This window comes from Hylobates moloch, unplaced genomic scaffold, assembly GCF_009828535.3.
Source record: "Hylobates moloch isolate HMO894 unplaced genomic scaffold, HMol_V3 SCAFFOLD_22, whole genome shotgun sequence".
Lineage (NCBI taxonomy): Eukaryota > Metazoa > Chordata > Mammalia > Primates > Hylobatidae > Hylobates > Hylobates moloch.
The window spans coordinates 18,545,786-18,567,000 of NW_026652297.1; the positions used below are offsets into that span (position 1 = coordinate 18,545,786).

Here is a 21,215-nt window from a genome sequence, read left to right on the forward strand (position 1 = left end):
AACAGAAAACCTAATACCACATGTTCTCACTTGTAAATGGAAGGTAAATATTGGGTACTCATGTACATAAAGATGGCAACAATAGAAACTGGAGACTACTAGTTGGGAGTAAGGGTTGAATAACTGACTATTGAGTACTGTGCTCAGAACGTGGGTGGGTGATGAGATCAATCACACTCCGAACCTTAGCATCATACAATATGCCCCAGTAACAAACCTGTACATGAGCCTCCTGAATCTAAAATAAAAGTTGAAATTATATCAGAAAGAGCCTGCTTGATAAATATTACCTTTCTTCTCTCTTCTCTCTAATTTGGACCAAAGCATCTCTATCTTCTCTGGGCTTTATGATCACTGACTTGGTCTTTGCTAATTACTTTGATGATTCGTCATGTATCTACTTGCAGAACTCTCTTTTATATTAATCCTGGTAACATAATGATTGTTTAGCACTTACTCTATGCTCTATATCTGCATTGTTGCTCACTGAATCCTCACAACAGTGCTAAGGTGGATCTTGTTGTTAGTTCTATTTTGCAGATGAGGAAACCAAAGTACACCTTGCCTATCGTTATGGTTAGTAAACCATGGAGGTAGACTATGAACTCAGGATATCTGATTAAAAAGCCTATACATTTAAATATCATACTCTAGTTCCTTCCTTGAATAAATATTTCATGTACTTGATCACTCTGAAAGTTTTTCAAAGGCAGTGACCACATTTTATTATTTCAGAGCTCCTCATGGCACATGATCAAGTATTGGGCATATGGTAGGCACTCGGTAATTAATAAGTTGAATTTTAGGGGTCTTAGGGATAAATGGAGAGTATCTATGACTATGAACATCTCTTTCCAGTTATCTGTGAAATTATGAGAATTTGCCTCATTTGCTACTTGGACTGTTCATCTCCAGTGAAATAGACAAACACGAAGACTACAGTCTGAGAGTCCTGAGGGTTAAAAAATGTACTCTGGTGTTCTAATCCAGTTGGTGGTGGAAGTAGGAATAGTTTGGTGCTTTTTGCCCAGAAGTGACATCATTTCTTCTTGGGGGAAGTGAGTTTCTGAGATGCAGAGGCAAAATTGTCACTCTTGTCACCCACCATTTGGTGCCACCCAGTAAGTGTCAACTGTGTGGGAGCAATGTTGTCAGCCCATCAGGTGTGGACAGGAAGCCTTTATTCTACTCATCAGCTTAACTTCTGGTTATGCCATACCACTGTAAGGATACCAGACCATCAGACATCTTCTTTAGCTTCAGCCATTTACCATGTAAATCTGTCTTTGAGGCAGTATCAGTGACAAGCTCAATTTGGGGAGAGGGAGGAAGGAGAATTCGAGGAGCAGTGCCCTTCTGGATGAAATGCTTGGAGTCTTACATCCGTGAACATTTGGTTCTGAGATTTGACAAACAAATGATGAACATTTGTTTCAGAACATTTGGTTCTGAGATGACACCATAGATCATATTTGTTATATTTCTAGGTCAACTGACATTTTAAGGGCCTAGTTCCTGGTTCTGGAGATTTGTTTTCTTATCAGCATCTGGAGCCACTGATTTTAAAATACCCCCACACCCAAGATATCTGTCATCAGTTGATTTAGGAGGCTCCACTTCCAGTCTGTCCTGCCTTGAGTATTTGTCAAACAGTCCTTGATCCTTAGCCAATAGGACTTTACAGACATGTAAACTAATAGCTATAGTATGTATGTGATAATTAGTGTGAGAGGATGCTAAACCAGAACTGTAGGAACACAAATTAAGGAGTGACTAACAAAAGTAAGAGGGAGGTCATGAAAATTTTGTCAAGGGATTAAAATTGGGCCAGTAAAGAGAAATAAATGAGTAAAAATGTTTTCATCTAAATAAATCTACATATAATTCCGTGGGCCTTCTAGGACTTGAAAGTATGAGAAAAAAAATGAGAATATAGCAATATTGTCTATTGGGGAATAGTGGGCCTGATCGATAAAGTTAGGAAAAATCAGTGATTCTAGGCTAAGAAATGTAGGCTTTGGACTGCAGCATTTATGAATCCACAGAAGGATGTTGGGCAGCGGAGTGACCTGATCAGATTTGAGTTTAACAATTTGCCAAACATCCCTAAGCAACTCATACCTGCTGACTTCAGTGAGGAGTAAATTACAATGGATCCAGGGTGGGGAGAATGAGAGAAGTGACTCTGACTCATTTGAGGTTTGTTTCCTTAGGTTTTGCCTTATCTCTATTACTGCTTTCCTTTAATTAAATTTTGTCTATTTTAAAAAATTCATATAGTCACGCATTCACTTGCTTATTATAGTTTTCTTTATAAGTATTACCTAGTTAGATGTTAAAGCTAATCTAATAGGGTGTTGGTCCTTTAGTAAGAGAATTTTGCCTCTTCATGATCAATAACATATTAGATAGGTTGACTCTATTTCTGCTACCTATTATTTACTTTTTAAGTAAAATTTTATCTGAGTACAACAAACATACGGAATAGTGCACACATTGTAAATGTACAGCTGGGTGAATTTTACAAAGCAAACTCTTCTAAATCAAGATGTAGTTTATTTCTGCACCCCAGAAGCCTTCTTGTATCCCTCCCATCATTGCATTCACAAAAGGTAACCATCGTTCTGCCTTTATTTTGGCCTGGTTTTGAACTTCACAAAATTGGGATCATACAGCATGTACTGTTTTGTATTTAGCCTCTTTTGTTTAACATTATGTCTAGATTTATCCATACTGGCACGTGTATCAAACGGTCCTCCATTTTCATTGCTATATGGCATTCCATCTTATGAATTGACCACGATCTAGTTATTCCCCATCCTTTTCTTAGGCTGCATGTTGCTGTTGTTACTTCTATTTTATTCATTCAGCATTTGGAAAGAAATCTATCCAGCTGGCATTTACCAGTGGACAGATTAAGTGGAGTCTCATCAGTCCTCTTCACTATTGACTTAGTTCTAGCATTTGCTACTTCTCAGTTGACTTTCTGAAGGTCACCTTGATATACCTGACTTAAGTTGCTGAATCCAGCAGGCATTTATTTAGAGTAGACCTTCCAGGCTAGGGCTGGAACTCTGACTTAACCATAAGCTCAGCACCCGGTGTAGTACATGAAAGACAGCACCTCCTACCCGGCACTGTTTCCTGGGCATTCTCACTTCAGCTCCCTACAACACGTTTCATAGTAAATAAAATATTCCCAAATGCAATATGCCTCTACCTGTTACTCTTTAGCCTCTAGCATTTTTAAAATGTTTTTTCTTCTCTGTTAATCATTTGTCTTCTAATGTGTTTCATGTGCCTTCTAATGTGTTTTTGTGATTAAATAATTTTGGGAAATATTATATACCATATCTCCTTTTTGGAGATTCACAGTGCAAATTAACATAGTAATGGCTCTAAAATGTCCTGTTACGAAAAAACTGTTTTATGTTATAAAGTCTACCATTGTTCCTTTTAAGATTATCTATTAGTACCTCATAGAATAACAGTTCCATAGCACACAGCTCTGTAGAAAACAGCCAGAGGAAACTCCACGTGTGTTTTTTTTGTTTATTTGTTATTTGTTTTTTCCTTTCTGGTGTGATTGTCAGCTTCTGCTGTCTATGGCTGTTTTAATGGAAATATGGCAGTCAACATAACAAGCAAACTTAATCTTTTCTAAATATTTGTTTGCCTGTTCATTTCTCCATCAGCCTGGAAACTCCATGAAGATAGAAACCTTGTCTTTTCATCTTTGTATCTGCCAGTACCTACCATGGTTCTCAGCACATACTTGAAGTATTAAATAAATATTTTGTGTCTAAATAGCGTGATATCACATTCTGGGACTTCCAGCATTAAGGAACTCAAATCGAACTGTAAAATGAACCTAGATCTTAAGGTATGTAAGGGGAGGAAGAATAACATTATACACAAAATCCTGCACTTTTGAGTTTAAAAAATCTGACTGAATTCTGCTTCCTCCATTTTTGGGTTGTGCAGTCTCACAATTTATTTAGATTTTCTGAATCTCAATTTTCTCATTTGTAAAATGGAAACAATATCAAAAGCTACCTTCCATAACTCTTGAAAGGATTAAATTTGATCGTATTATGGGAAGCACTGGGACAGACCCATAATTATCCAAAAATGCTTGTCCATGAGTGTTACTGTTGCCTGTGAGTATTCTACATCTCGTACTTGTTTCTCTAGTCTCTCTCTACCCACACTGGGAACTGCATGTTTTCTTGTACTGGAGTTCTTTTCACATTCAGTGAGAACTAGAAATCCACAGAATTCTCAGCTGCTGTACACAAGGCATCTGTCAGATTTCCTCCTCATCTGATAATGTCTTCCACAGTCTTGCCCTGGTCCACTGACTTGATCAATTCAGCCAATGTTCCCTTCTGCAGCAGGAGGCCCACTGAAGTTTCTCTGTGCTAGTGGAGAGACCTTGTGTCTTTCTTTTTCTATCTATTCCTGTCAAACTCCTTCAGTGAATATGCATTTCTCACATTATTACATGAAAGCAACCCCACCTGTTATTCAGACTGAAGAAGTCTCACTATTAAAGAGAGAGAGAGCAAGAACATATGAATTTGTGTGTGTGTCTGCATGTGAATGTTGAAATGCAGACACCACTCCTTCCATGTCTGTAGTGGCTTTCCTCCTCCCCAAAGCATCACTCAAGTGTCTGTGATAGCTGGTCACGAGTCTGACTGCAGCGACAAACATGATGTATCTTCCAACATGTCCTCCCTTTCAAACATCCCTCTCTTCAACTTCAAAAACACTCAGCTCACATGCTACTTCTTCCTAAATTCTAGTCTCTTCTTTGTTTTCATCCATAGCAACACTAGCAAGGTCATTTGCCACAAAGCTTATGTTGTCCCACTTGGAAACTTTTAGCAGAAACATGATTACACATTGGACATAAAGGTACTGCCACGTTAGGAAGAAATTCTGAGGAGAGCTTGGCTCCAATATTGTCCCCAAGGTCTTTCCTCATGAGTTGCCACTTCACTCCTCCATGCATGTGGATTACAGACATTGCTAGTGAATCATGCTATTCATTCTCATGCTGTCTCCACAAGTAAGGTGGGCAGTCACCGCCAATCAACAGGCACTGGCAGATGATGAAAAGCCTAGCAGCTAAACTTGAGCCTGTTAAGTCTTTTGAGCACTTCTGCATTCAGTCTCCACCAAATAGGGCAATGACAGACTTATCTTATAAAAAAGTCCTGTTTTCATGAGTTGCTTTGTTCTTTAGGAAAAACAAAGAAAAACAAACAATAGTTCAGTATGTCCAGTGCATGTCACTAGCCACAAGTTGCTATTTCGATTTAAATTAAAATAAAAGCAAATTAAAAATATATCTCCTCAATTGCCCTAGCCACAGTTCAAGTGCTTAATAGCCACCTTTGACTAGTAGCCACTGTACTGTCCATCACCAATACAGAATGCTTCCATCATTACACATATTTCCACTGGGCAATGCTGAACTACAGATTGTGCTCTTTATCCTGAAAAGGTATTTCTTTTTATACTTTGTTATCTATTCAACCCCCTCTTCTTTCCCAAAACACACCATGTTGTCCTCTGCCAATTAAGCAAAAGCATGTAAATTTAAAAAGTACATGAAGCAATTCTTAAAGGAGACAGCATGGAAGCAGAACAAGACCCATAAGTAGATCAGTTATCATGCTTTCTCAAGGAAACTGGATTCTGGCTTCATATGTTGTCTGTAGTTTCTCCCTTTGAACGTAAGAATAATCCTGCTCTTTTTTTTTTTTTTTAAACTGGAAACACAAAATCCACGTTGTGAGCCCCCCAGCTTCCTGTTAACGTGACCCTAGTGGAAGAATCCAAACTATGATTTTATTAAGAAGGGAAAATAACTGAATAAAAGAAGACTGATATTTGATCTTTCTACTTGGTAAATTTAGTTGCCTGAGAAACAAGAGCAAATTATTTCAGTGCCAAAATAATAAAACATTATTTAAATTTGCTTTTTCTCTCTCGTTCAGGAACTATAGTTGCCTTTGGTATGCTGGGAAAAGGAGGGGCTGTGACAGGGAGAAGATAGTCATTTATACTATTTCTCTTGAGATTTAGTTCAAGTTTAACTCTTAAAAGTTTCTGTCAGCATTTAAAATTATTCGGTTACATTTATACATCAAATTCTTCTCCTAAAGATGGGAAACATTTGAGTGCTATAAAGTTAATATAAATGTGATGCAATAAACATAGTTACTTTCTGGAGAAATCTCATCTTTATGAATCATTGTCAGAGTCAAAATTGTAAGCCCAGAAGTTCCTAAGAACATCAATGTATCTGATTCCATATGCACATTTCCCCAAGAAGTTGTTTTTCAGGAAATGAGATCTCTGCTAAATTTTTTCTTTTGGGCTCTCTGTTGTCTCAAATTATAAAGCTTAGGAAATGATTAAAATAATTATTTATTGCATCTGAGAGATTTGGTATGGTATGTTCCAGAAAAACATTCATGTATGCATATTGTTCATTTTGAATGCATATGACAATTGTCATGTTGTTAATTCATGCACTCATATTGTCATATTATTCATGAAAACCATGGCCTTTTGTGTTTCATGTGGTTTGTATCTGTATTTGCTGGGTGTTGTAGCTCTACCATATATAACTCCTCAAATGCTCAGTGTTTGAAATAATCAGAGTAGGGATATTAAGTTCTTAGACCCTCAACTTGTTGATGAAGCTACCATTACGTATAGAGTGACTTGAGCAGCCTTGGGAATAAAGGAAGTAAAGTGAATTTTTAAGGACTGCCAGAGCACAATCTCATTAATACATATACTACATCTTAGAGATTTATTAGGATTGGAATAGGGTTGAAGTTTGCCTTGGCATGGTCTAAAAAGAAAGTAATTGTTAAGCAAATTACAAATCGTCTTATAAGAAATGGTCAAAAACACAGGCTTTAGAGGCCACTAGACCCAGGTTTAATTCCTGGCTCTGTCACTTTCTATGACATTGGGATAAGTTATTTAACCACCACATCCATAAAATGAGGCTGACAATACTGATCTCAAGAAGTTGTCTCAAGGAATAAATAAAACAGTGTGGTTTATTACTGTAGTTAATATTAGTAGCTAGGAAAGCAAGTTTTTATTTTATTTTATTTTTTTGAGACAGAATTTCACTCTTGTTGCCCAGGCTGGAGTGCAGTGGCGTGACCTCGACTCACCACAATCTCTGCCTCCTGGGTTCAAGCAATTCTCCTGCCTCAGCCTCCTGAGTAGCTGGGATTACAGGCATGCACCACCACACTCAGATAATTTTGTATTTTTAGTAGAGACAGAGTTTCTCCATGTTGGTCAGGCTGGTCTCGAACTCCCGACCTCAGGTGATCCACCCACCTTGGCCTCCCACAGTGCTGGGATTACAGGTGTGAGCCACCGTGCCCGCCTGAAAGCAAGTTATTTTTATTTTTAAAAGAATTATAGAACATATATGTTTGATGAGGACAAAAAGTATAAATATTTAAACTTTTCTCCTTTCCCAACCTCTTGGGAAGAGTCAATGTTTGTACTGCCAAAATGGGAGCAGAGGGGCCCTGAGCAGGGTGAGTAATGATTAAAGTCGTGAGAGGAAAGAAACCCAGAGGGCAGATTAATTTACAAAATAAATGACTCTCTATGGGGGGGAGGGGAAGAATCTAAAATCTAAAGAACTTAGAGAGAAGGGGAGGAGACAGAGAGAGGGAGGGACAGCCACCAAGTGACATTCAGGGAAGCTAGATGTGCCAAGAAAATTTTGGAAGATGTTCTGTGGTGTAAATCCCCACCTGTCACTTTTTTGAGAGTCTTGTTAAGCAGCTAACCTACAAGGAGGCAGAATAGCAAAGTGGATAAGGGCATAAGTTCTGTATTTGGAGGTCCTGGATTCAAATCCTTGCTTTACCACTTTGTGGCTGGACAGCTATGTGCAGTTGTTGTAGCTTTCTAGGGTGCAATTTCTTGCCTATGAAATGGAAATGGGTGTCCTAATAGGGCCTACAAAAGGATTATCCCAAGGATCCAGTGAAGGATTATCCTGAGGATCTGATGACCTATTATTGAATGCTGGGAAGATATATAAGAATTTAAAGAATGTTCTATGAACCTAGTGGTCCAATTAAAAAACAACAGCAATGATAACAGTAATTTGCATTTATTGAGTGCTCATTATGGCCCAGATACTCTTCTGAGGACTTTATGTGGATTAATTCACTTAATTCTGAACACAACTCTACAAAGTGGGAACTATTATTATCCCCATTTTAAAGATGGTAAAACAGATACCGAGAATCCAAGCAACTTACTCAAGGTCACACAACGAGTAAATAGTGTTACTGGCAGTGAATCCACGTGAGTTTGCAATTCTTACCCCCTCAGAAGAAAGAATTTGACCAAGGAGGCATAAGGCAGAAGGAGAGACCAACGCAAGGTTTAGAGCAGAAGTGAAAGTTTATTAAAAAGCATTAAAGCAGGAACAAAAGGAAAGAACATACACTTGGAAGAGGGCCAAGCAGACAACTTGATAGACAAGTGCACAGTTTGACCTTTTGACTTGGGTTTTATATATTAACACACTTCTGGGGTCTTGCGTCCCTTCTTCCCTCATTCTTCCCTCGGAGTGGGTTGTTCACATGCACAGTGGCCTGCTAGCACTTGGGAGGGGAGCATGAGCAGTGTGTTTACTGGAGTTGTATGCATGCTCATTTGAGGCATTCTTTCCTTACTGGTGGAATGCCCCTGATCATTGTATACCAGTTAAACGGTACTATTTTGCCTCTTAATATACATGCTTGAGCCTACTGGCCCAACTGCTGAAATCTTATCCAAAAGCTGCTGATCACCTGTTTCAGGTGTTTTTAATCTATGGAGACTGCCTTTCCTTGGCACTGGCTGTGACCAATTATTATTTTAGAAAGACAGCGTGACAACTGCCTGACCATCACTTGATGGTCGCCTGACATTCCTGATGGAGTTGGGGGAGCCCTCTCTTACACTACTCATGCCTGACTAGCTACCTACTTTAACAATAGTAGAGCTGTGATTCAAACTCAAATGCTCCAATACTAGATCTGTACTCTTATCCCCTGTGTTATCCTGCATCTCATATATGAGTGTCTGTTCCTAAGATAAGTAATATCTGGGGGAAGTTTGCCTTGTTTTGTAGATGCTTGGTTTGTACTCAGCAACCTTGTTACTCAAGGTGTAGTACGCAGGCTAGCAGGATCAACAACATCTGGGAGCAGAATCTCAGGCCCTACTCCACACTCTTGAAACAGAAACTACATTTTAACCTGCTTCCCAGGTGATTTGTGATGATGGTGAAATCTGAGATGCACTGCTCCAGAATATGGAACTTTAGGCAAGTGGACTATCTCATTTATGCCTGCATCCCTTACCGTGTCTGGCATAGTGCTTGCCACCTGTGGGTAAGCTCAGGATAGATCTCCTCTTGATCTAAGGAACGTTGACTAGGAAATGGATTGAAAAGTCTGAGTGGAATAACACCTTGTTAATCTCTGGTTGAGGGAGTGGATGTTCAGTGCCTCCAGCATTCAGCACAACATCAGGCACATAGCAGATCCCTTATACATGTTTCTTGAATTGTGATGGAAATGTTGTGAGATAGAGACATCCAGCACCCTAGCCTTCCCTGGACGTACTATGACATTTTAAAAGGCTGAATAATGCCAAGGCAAGCAGAAGAGTGATTATGCACTTATTCCTGACACAGTCTTAAGACAAGCTCTGCTCAATCGGTTCCCCTGTGAACTCAAGCTGATTCTCTTCCCTCTTGAGTTCTCTATTGTCTTTGTGTTGTTTGCAACTCATTCAGAAACTAATTAAGTTTCAGGATCAGTTTGTCCTGTTAGAGAATGTGAATATGCTGAAGTGGTAGTTTTTAATAACTTAAATTATCTGAGTGAAAGGACAATTATAATTTGTTTCTAAAATTGGCCAAAAGTCAGCTTTTATCAAAATAATTTTCAGCAGACATTAGTCTCCCTAAAACCAAGGTATTGTGTGAAAGGCAACAAAGAGGATTTAAATCAGCCATGGAGAATGCATTGATAATCTGGCTATATTAATCCTGTTCTCTAGCAGAGTGTGAAATTACTTGTTTACTCTGCTTATCTGGGCCTAGAGGTAGCTGATCACTCATTGACAGAGCCATATTTTGTGATCACCTTTCAGCAGTGAGCTTCAGCTGGACCAAAGCCAAACAATTTGATTTCACTGTCCTGTGTACCACCTCCAAAGTCAAGGTCAGGCACAAGAACTCATGAACTCCAGTATATTTTGTCAGGGCTTTCATTTGTGCAGGCACCGGGAGGTAAGCTGTGGACCCTGAGTATAGTTGTGAAAAGTTGGGAATTTTGTCTTTAGTATCTCCATATTGCTTTCCTGTACCCTATCCCTCTAGAAATGAAGGTTTATGTTGGCTTCATCACCAGACTGGAAATATTACCAAGATGAGCACTACTGGGGATGCAGTAAAGCATAAGAAGTAGTCGCTGATCTAAAGGAGTTTACACACACACACACACACACACCGCTTGGAGCACCTCTTGAATCTGTTTGTATTATTAACTATTGGTTGCTAGATAATATTATCACAAATTTAGCAGCTTAAAACAGCACACATTTATTATCTCACTGTTTCTGTAGGTCAGAAATACTGTTGCAGGTTATTTGGATTCACTGTCTCCAAGTCTCACAAGTCTGCAGTCGAGGTGTCAGTCAGGGCTGCTGTCACATCTGAGGTTCAACTGGAGAATGATCTACTTCCAAGCTCACATGGTTGTTGGCAGAATTCATTTCCTTTCAGCGTGTTGATCTGAGAGTCTCAGTTTCTGGCTGGCTATTGGATGAATGTTACCCTCGGTTCCTTGCCTTCCAACATGGCCACTTCATTAAAGCCAACAAGGGAGAGAGTCTCTTATCAAGATGGTGTCATTATCTGAGGTATCATAAAGGCAGAGGTGACATGTTATTGCTTTTGCCATATTTTATTGGTTAAAAGCAAGTCACAGGTCTCACCCACACTCAAGGTGAGGGTGTTATACAGGGCATGAATACCAGGAGGTGGCCATCTTAGCCTCTGTCTGCCACACCACTCTTAATTTTTAATTCCAACTGTACTGCTCTAGTTTAGTTCTCTTCCAGGCAGAAAACAGAATAATCTCTATTGATTCAAGATATGTGGTCAAAGTTAAAGGAATTTATAGGGAGGTTCCTAGAGACCAGCCATTGTGGTAAAATAGACCCAATGATATTCTGCCTACATGCCCTTTATCCAGTAAGTGCATCCCTCCCTCAAGGACTGCCAAGTGTTGACTGATAATGGCTCATGGCTACCCCTTTTCTGGGGAATGCCTGATTGCTTTCAGCCAGGGGGAGGAAGCAGCAAATCTAAGAGTTTATGCCCCCTGATCCCTAGCATGACTTTCTCACATGGAGTTAAATAGGCTGAACCTCTTTCCTTAAGGGTACAATTCATGTCCCAGAGCCCCCATGGAATCAGATTGAAGCTGGACTCCAGCTGAGACCCCCTCTTTGCTTCCTACACTTTTCTTCTCTCCTCTGAGAGAAGGAAATCAAGTGCATCTGAATCCCTGTTTCAGGCTTTGCTTCTAGGATGCCCATCTTACGACTGGCAGGAAAACATTACAACCCATAAGCCTGAAGGAGTAAGGGGAAGAAACAGTGTTGTTACTAAGGCCAGTGATATCTGAAGGCTTGCAGATAGAGCTATGGTCATTTGCTTGGCTACTGCTAAAGATCAGGGTAGGAGTTGGGAAGAAATATGCTGTTCTCTCTCTCCCCCTTTCCCCAAAACTGCATCCCTTTAGTGAAACCAAACGTAACACTTGCCAACAATGTGCTGGCAGTCAATGGAGGTAAGCCTTTTAGGGCCCTGAGCAAAGGGAAAAAAGTAGAATCAATGGGAAAAGAAGGAATAGAAGTGACCAGGTAAACAGCCTCATACGATCACAAATGTTTTTTCTCTCCTGCAGTCCAACCATCATATTAGTACTAGATTGATCTTTATCAAATGTTTATTTGATCATGCCCATTTCCCAGCTTCAAATTCTCTGTTTCCCATTGCTTAATGAAGTGATCCATAAAATTTCTGAATCATTTATTTCCATTGATTAAAAAAACTCTAAACATGTGCCTTCAGTTTATATATTTATTCTTTTATAAATTACTTAAATTTACTATCATTAACTAATAATTCAGAGCAAGAACTATATATACTTGATATAGAATATCCTACCAGTGATTGCATGTATCAATCCGTATTTCAAGAGGCCTTGATAATTTTTAATTATCTTGGGCAACTATTAACACATGTGATAAGATTGCCACTATTTTAAGCAAGTATGATGGCCAACGGGAACCTCAGACTAGGAGAAAAATGTGTCACCTCTGCTATTTCATGGTGTTTGGTTGCCTACATTATTTTTTTTTACATTCAGTAAGATTTCTTGCAGTAATCCATTGGAGAGGTAGGGATAGTTAAAAATAAATGTCACCATGTGAAATTCACTTAACCAGGTCCATGTGAACCAAAACTGTTGTAACAACCTGGAAATGAATAAATGAGGGAGGATGAGACAATTGACCCCTCTGCATTGTGGGAATCCTGCCATTCCCATCAGATGCCTTGTGAATTGTACATAACAGGTGACTATCTTTTATACGGACCAAGAGAGGGCTTTTATGGAGTATAGGATTCCCAAAGAGCCAGCTGATGATTTGGAAAGAACACCGATTGAAGAATAAATTTTCTATCCCAGGAAGTTGATAAAGCAGCTTCACAATATTAGAAGGGCTGTCACCATTGTTTTACTGTCTGACTTGTGAACCTGTGAGAGTTATTGGCTCATGTGTATGAATCCTCAGATAAACTGATTTGAAAGATGACTGTGTGCTCTTAGATGGAGGGTAGTATGCTCAGATTGTACAGGTTTCAAATACAGAAGACATTTAAATGGGCTTATAGAAGTTTGGTCTTAATACTGAGACATCTAAGAGGTTTTCAGTTGGTAGTGAAAGCATGAACGATTTTATCTGGAGATAAGTCAGAACACAATAACAATAGCTACCACTTTCAGAGCATCCACAATATACCTGGTATTGAGGTAATCACATTACATATATTATTTAATCTGCCCTTTACAGCAACTCTTCAAGATAGGTATTACCATCTCAGACGTTAAATACCCTGCCCAAGGATACATGGTCAGTGAATGGAGGAGTCAGGATTTGAATCTGGAATTATGTGTCTCCTTGACAGAGTCTTTTTGCATTATACCTCACAATCAAGATTGATATTAGAGATGTCCCATTCTATCATAGCTTGCATAGTATTTTGCATATAATATGCATGTAAAAATACAATATATATTTCCTAACACATATTAAAACTGGATTTGGAAGAGATGGACATGGCATGAGCCTATAAGGATAGGGAAAGTTAGAAGGACAGTGATGGCTCTTGGAGATAGGAGAGACCAGTGAAGGCTGCAGAAGAGGAGTGTAGATTCCAAGGAGTCAGTTAATGCATTGGGAAAAGTGGAATTCAGGAAGATATTGATTGAAGAATAAGCAGTTCTTATCAAACAGTTGATAAAGAGAGTTTGTAACACACTTACAAACCTGTCTGAACACAAAGCCATCTTTCCACCAGCTGATCTTTTCCCTCCCTTTGCTTTGTTGTAAATTTCATTTTCTGTATACTCTGTCACCTATGTTGCTGTAGTAATTGATCTGCTCAAAACTTGTAAAAATAGAGGGAAAATGGTTTATGAAGCTATAGACTTATAATTTGTTCATTTTCTGTATTTGAATAGAATTTATTTACAAATAGAAGGGATGTATGACTCTGTACGGAGGTTGAAATAAATCAAGGATATTTGTTGTATCCACTGTTCCTTGGTACACTTGAACAGTTCTCCAGCTAAAGGTTTTACCTGTGGTAAAAATAGCTTTGGGCTGGCAGATAGAAAACTGGTACTCCAGCCCCAGCTCTGCCATTAGAATAATTGCATAATATGGGCAAGCCGCCAATCCTCTCTGAGCTTGAATTTTTTCATCTGTAAAAAACAAATGTCCTAAAGTCCCTATTAATGTTCACTTTGGTAGAAGATAGAGCAGTTGTCATCCTAAAACTAATTTCCTAACACATATTAAAACCAGAATTGCAACTCTCCAAAACTACAAATTTCCCTTACCTAATATTTTAGAACTGAGGTTGGTAAACATTTTCTGAAGAGGGCCACATAATAAATATTTTAGGCTTTGTGGTACTTGCAATCTCTATTGCAACTACTCAATTCCGCCATTGTAGTGAAAGCAACCACAGATAAATACATAAATACATAAATGAATAAGCATGCCTGTGTTCCAATAAAATGCTATTGGTGGGCATGAGTGAGTGTGTGTGTGTGTGAAATACATAAATACATAAATGAATAAGCATGCCTGTGTTCCAATAAAATGCTGTTGGTGTGATTGAGTGTGTGTGTGTGTGTGTGTAATGCATAATGCTGACGCATAGCCATCATCCTGTAAAAGAGGTGGCATGCTGTACTCAGTTGAACCTGGTGTAGTGCTGGTACCAAGGGGAAGCTCACTAAATATTTGTGGAAGAAGGGAAGGAGAGAGAGAGGAATTATTCCCATTTTATAGATGAAGAAATTCCACTGCAGAGTACCAATGCCATGTCAGGTTGAGGAAGCCATTGTCATTTTCCCTAATGAATCTACAAAGACACAGAATTCCATAAGCAAGGTATTGAATTTTGCTCCTAAGGGAATCTTTCACGTTCAGTCCTCTTCAGAGAAGGAGAACACTGATGGCCTCTGGTGGATCACTGGGGCTCTGGGATGCAAAGTGTTATTATAAAGGATATCACATGGAAATGAGCAGGGGCCCTGCAGTGCTTAAATGTAGCTGCTGTTGCCACAAGTTCAGAATAGGAAGCTTTGTGCTTTTCCTCCCCATCACTTTCCCCATTTTGATTCTGAGTTCTGATATGGCAGGTGGGAGTGGGAAAGGGAAAGGTGAGAATGGGCTCGTGCATTTGGGGACAGGGACTCAGATGCTGGGCCTCTGTCTTGGAGCTGGCTTGCTGAGAGCATTTTGAGAAGATGGGCAAAGTTTTAGGGGTAGGAAATATGGCTGTTTCTTCAGAAAGAACAATATACTTCTCCATGCCATCATGTAGCAGTTGAGTTGGATTTTTAGTCTTGAAAAACTTGAGATGTGATTAAATTGATGAACGAACAAATCTGTACAATTTCACACAAGCCATACACTTATTGAAGAGCTGGATTACAGTTTGCAGCCTATTGAACTAATTCATTAATTTTATTTCACAGGCTAAAAATTGTACTATGCAAATGTATGCAAATCATACAAGAAAGTAGTGTTCTTAACTAAGTGCAGCAGCACCTGTTTTTTTGTTTGTTTGTTTTGATTTGTTTCACTGGAACTGCGTCACTGGGTTGGAAAGTGAGATAAATACCTTCAATGTTTGAAACTGTGTGTCAGACAATTTTCTGAAGGGTGATGGGGAGGCTTTCTCCTTTGACAAATATTGCAGTGATTGGCACTTCTTTTTTATTCTTTCACTTGCCTAAAACAGAATGAAGAAGATGAGCAACATTTATGAGTCCGCTGCCAACACACTGGGAATCTTTAACAGCCCCTGCCTGACCAAAGTTGAGCTGCGTGTGGCGTGCAAAGGCATTTCTGACAGAGATGCCCTTTCCAAACCAGACCCCTGTGTCATCCTCAAGATGCAGTCTCACGGGCAGTGGTTTGAGGTAGGCATGTCCAATGAAATGGACAGAACCATAGCTGGATGATTGGCTCAAAAATGTTTTGATATTTTATATCTTCAAGTGGTTTATTTTGATGAAGTAAAAAATTTGAGAAGTGAATATGATCACATTTCTATCATGATGTTTTGATGTTGCTGTTTTGATGTTGTGGATATTTTGACATTTACCCTTAATTCATGAGCCTAAGACTTTTTAGGTGTTTTTGTTAATTACCAAGAAATACTCACAATATACTCTTCATCCCATGCCCACTCGTTGGCAACACATAGGTAGCAGGAGGACCAGGAACAGACATGAACCCAGACCCGACTGGGCTGGGGTGAGAAAGTTCCAAAAACTGGTTCCAGAGACCGAGTCTTGTGGCCAAGGCAGAGTTCAGATTAGACTTAATTAGAATTTTGGGAATGGTAGCTTTGAGGAAACAGGTTTTAGGGGGTTGAGAGAGAAGTGACTACTCAGATGGAATGAGCTCAGTAGATGAGAGTCCTATCCATAGGTCCCAAATTGAAAGAGGGAACCAAGAAGACAGGTATGAGCAAGTCAGTCCTATGAAATCTCTGTCTGCAGAAGAGGGGCAAACTCCGGTTTTGGGAGCTGGGCTGGGCTACTTACTATCCAGGGTAACTGGCCTGAACTGAGGAGCAGGGACCAAGACTGAAGTTCAGGTCTCTGACCAAGCCCAAAACAGGGTGACTGTTGGACAGAGCTGACACAGGACAAGTCTTAGATCTATAGAGAAACATAAACTCTTGTTGTGGACCCAAGAGAGCCACGTGGGAACCCAACAACAATAATTAAACCCAGTCCTCAGGACTGAAGAAGTGACTCATTCTAAGCCCCATGGGTTTTTGGGGCTGAGTGGGATGGTTACCTCAGTCTGAGTTGGTTGAGGACTGGAGAAAGATGAATCTTGCATGTGGAAATCATGTGTAGATTCAGAAGTAAGGAGATGGGGCTGGCAGAAACAGGAGGAAAGAGCTGGGGGCCTACAAGCTCATAAGGCCAGCATGCAGTTTTAACTAGCTTTGGAAGGTAGCAAAACCACATTCAGACATCCCCCAAAACTCGTGTAAAATATCCACTCGGAATGTTTCCTAACACACACTGTTTGCTGTGCTTGTGCAAGGCAGCTGCTCCCTTGGCAGTGGTGTGAATGGAATGGCATTTCTGTGAGTCATTCTTCAAAGAGTGATGGGCCCCCAAGTTGTTAAGAGATGGCTCGGGTTTTTAAAAAAAGTTTATTCTGGGAAGGATTTATTCATTTTTGTGCCTGCTGGACTCTAACTGATCACGGACCCAGTGGAGAGAAGCTCTAGGAAAAACAGTGGGGTTCTTTGTATCAACTGTGCTACACTTGGCCAGATGTTTCTCTGACTAATGGTGGTACCTGGGGAAGAACAAGGGGACACATCATGAAATATTTATTTTTTGGAGCAAGAACTTAAAACAATATGACCTGTGTATCCATGCACCCATTAACATATGCAACAAACCTGCACATTGTGCACATGTACCCTAAAACCCTAAAGTATAATAAAAAAAAAAAGAAAAAAAAAAAAAAAAACAAACAATATGACCTGAACTTTATTGGGTACTTTATAAGTGCCAGGCACTAGTCTAAGTGCTTTACATGAAATTACCAATTTAGTTCTTTCAAAAATTCTATGAGATATTATCCCCATTTTACAGGCAAGGAAATGGAAAGACAAAAAGATTAAGAGCAGTCAGCTTGTAAGTGGAAAAGCTAATATTTAAACCCATACATTGGAGCTCCAGAACCTGAGATCTTTATTGCTATTTTATAATTGTGCTGGACACTGGTATCAGTCTTTGATGGTTTGTGTGGCAATATTTTAGGTTGAATTCTGCAGCTAGGTTTTGTTTATTTAAAAATCAAAACAAATTGGATGAGGACTGATTTTTTTTTCCTTTTTTGCATCTAGGTACCTAGTCTAAGTAAGCTTTGTTTTTAAAGATCTAGCTGATGTGAATGGAGAAATAGGGAGGAGAAGAGGATGTAGCAGAGGAAGCAGTTCTTATTCTAAGAAAATAAAGTGCTCAGAATAAGGGATTTGAAGCCATGCTGATCAGAGCACAAAGAGACCTGTTTTGGATCCCATGGACCAAATTCTTTAAGCCTTCAATATTACTCTCACCTGTTTATAAACAGGCGGAAGATGCCCATCTAAGAGACAGTCTTCCATTCCATAGGAGAAAGAAGGTTCAAAAGACCCGAGAGGCAGCATGTTTAATTGTATGTAGATATGTGATATCAGCCACTTCTTTGAAAGAAAGGCTTGATAGCAGTTAGTGAGCAGGTGAAATTTAGGTGAAGAGTCAACATACATAGAAAATGAATGCTGATAGGCAGATTGGGGAATCTTAGTTTAACTTCAGGCCTATCGAAGGCTTAGAATGTAAATATAAAACAGTATTCATGGGTGTCTTAATACATAGTATCTTTTTTTTCCCTTCTAAATATTCTCATTGACTTTGTTAGTAAGTCTCATTATTTTTTATTTAACAAAACTAAATGGAATGCCTACATTATAAAAAGTAACTCCTTGGAAATTACAGGCAAGAAATCCATCTACTTATAACCCCTTAACATAATTCAACTATTATTTGTATATATTTATTTTAGTCTTTTTATTCTGGCATGCATATTCTCATATGATTATTATCATGCTTGTAAAATTTTCTTTTCTAATTTTATTGCTTAGTAGTATGTGCTTCTCCTCACATTGCTGCAATATTGATCATTGTAATTTCAATGCTGCATAATATCCCATCCACTGGATTTAAATTCATCAATTTTTTCACTTTGAAATTGCTTCCAGATATACCCTATTTTAAGTAATACTACAGTAAACATCCTTGCGCATGAGGATTTTCCCTTCTTTTTGGATGAGTTCCTACAATAGATTCTGTTAAGTAGAACTGGTGGGACAAATAATAGGAAGTTTTGAGGCTTTTGATAATTTTTCCAAAGTGTCCTATTACAGTGTTACTATAGCACACAGCTACCACAAACTTTGCCACCCGTGCACAGTGATAAGAACCTTGTGCCACAGTGTAAATTGATTCATGGCTTCCTTTATCTAGAAAGTCTCACTCTATAACCATTAATATCAGCTTAATTTCTAGCATGCTTAGTCATACGGTTCGTTTATATTATGGTACTTCTAGAAGCAGTTTAACAAATTTTGCTCTCTTAACAATATACAGTAAGGATATAATAATAAAAAAAGGAAACAAAGTGCATGCCAGGTGTCTAAGAGAAATAATTAGATAATTAGTAACAAAGAAGCTGAAAATACTGAAAAACTAAATAGGGGCTGTGAAGAAACCCAGGGATGAACAACAGGAACTCTGCTTGGGGCTGGAGCAGTCATGTGCTGGAGTCAGCTTATATAGTCTCCTGAGAGCACACTGTTAAATATTCAGGAATTTTGCAAGTCAGGGAGTATTTACACCACAGACATTGGCAAATGTTTCAAATCAAGGGTTCTGTCCTTTCCCCAACCCTCCAAGGAAGCCAGCACTCCTCTGGGTGACAGGGACAAAAGGAGAAGGTGGTAGTCCCAGAACCAAACAGCTGGGCCGTCTAGCAGAAGCTGGGTCATGGTTGGAAGACCCTTCTAGGCAACATTTCCAGCCCTGCATGCAACTCCTCTATTTTTACTACTCCTACCAGATGGGTTCTCCAACCTGCCTTGGCCTCCCAAAGTGCTCGAATTACAAGCGTGAGCCACCATGCCTGGCCAGAAATATTTTTATTAGGTGAAAACTTATAGTAAATCTTTAATAATAGCCATGATTTTTAGTGACAGAAAGGAGGGAAGAAAAAAAACTTGTGACTTTGAAATACATGAGAAACTGAGAGTTTCATTTCATACCCTTTCATTTTCCTAATTTAGGATCATATCCTTTAAAAAAATCCCTCTTCATCAACTCCTGGCTATGTAATGATGGCAGTATATGGTGACAGTTAAGTGCAATGATAATTTAGAATGCTTTTCATCTTCCATCAAGGAGTGGAAATAATGTCTTCCTGCTTTCTGGTGAGTCCTGATGTGTTCACTAGTTCCTGGAACTAAGCATCATAATCAAGTGGTACAAACAAACACTTCTCAGACAGTCAGAAGGCAAGGACTCTTGTGAACTAAAGACTTATATTCAGTTCACTGGAGCATATGCTCTATTCCTGGGCATGCCTGGGTAGAACCAAGCTCGTGAGTGTGTGGCCCTTGGCAGTGACCCTATGACTGGTGGAGTACTTGTTCTCATTGGGAACACCCAAATTATACTCCAAACTTCTAGGAGGTTACTTCAATCACAATTAATTCAATTTTTTCATTGAATTTTACTACACAATCATTGAGATCTTTCTTGGAAGCTCTAAGTAATTCTGGAAACTACCTACCTTTGGATCAATTCCATATGGAAGCATGTTATGATGAACCACGGGCTTTAGTGAGTTGTTGGTAATTATTGTTAGTGACGATTAGTGTGGTTATATGTAACACATCAATTATCAGTGGACTCTACTACAAGATTATTGTTTGTAGTAATAATATATTCATATAGTGCTTTATATTCACAATATCCATCTGCTTATGTTATTTCCTGCTGATAATAGCTCTGTGAAAAAGCAACACAGCTGTTTAAATTAACCCCAGCGTATATTGAGCACTACAGCTTGTGTCCTCAAAGACCTCAGTGTCCAGTAATCTCACCCTATCTTAGAGACAGAGAGCTGGGGTCTCAGACAGTCATGTGACCTTGAGAAAGAGGACTCAACATGAGATTTTGACTTAAATCATTTTCTTTCCCTGAATGTGTGGTTGGAAGACCATCTCAAGGGTGCCTAGGTTACCTTTATGTGGAGCAGCACTAAAATAAATCATGCCATAGTGGTGGTTGTACTAATTTACATCCCCACCAACAGTGTACAAGGCTTCCCTTTTCTCCACATCTTCGCCAGCATTTGTTATTGCCTGTCTTTGGATACAAGCCATTTTAACTGGAATGAAATGATATCTCATTGTAGTTTTGATTTGCATTTTTCTGATGATCAGTGATGTTGAGCACCTTTTCATATGCCTGTTTGCCATTTGTGTGTCTTCTTCTGAGAAGTATCTATTCCTATCTTTCTCCTATTTTTTGATGAGATTATTAGATTTTTTTTTCCTGTAGAGTTGTTTAAACTCCTTATAATTCTGGTGATTAATCCCGATCCCTCCACTGTTTTTCATTTTCTCTTCCCCCTCCCCCTCCACCTACCCAGATGTAGGGTTTGGTCACCATATGACCTAGCATCCCTGTTAGCACAGAAGGGAT

The 21,215-nt window shown here is 39.1% G+C and overlaps 1 protein-coding gene across 2 annotated transcripts in view; it reads left to right on the plus strand.

Moving 5' to 3' along the window:
• CPNE4 (copine 4) overlaps positions 1–21,215 on the plus strand; it is a 526,338-nt gene that overhangs the window by 115,406 nt on the left and 389,717 nt on the right. For both annotated transcript variants that reach the window (XM_058433630.1, XM_032143732.2), the window contains exon 2: positions 15,674–15,854. In XM_058433630.1, the coding sequence (XP_058289613.1) occupies positions 15,675–15,854 (180 nt within the window). In that variant the 5' untranslated portion in view covers position 15,674. The remainder of the gene's footprint in view (positions 1–15,673; positions 15,855–21,215) is intronic.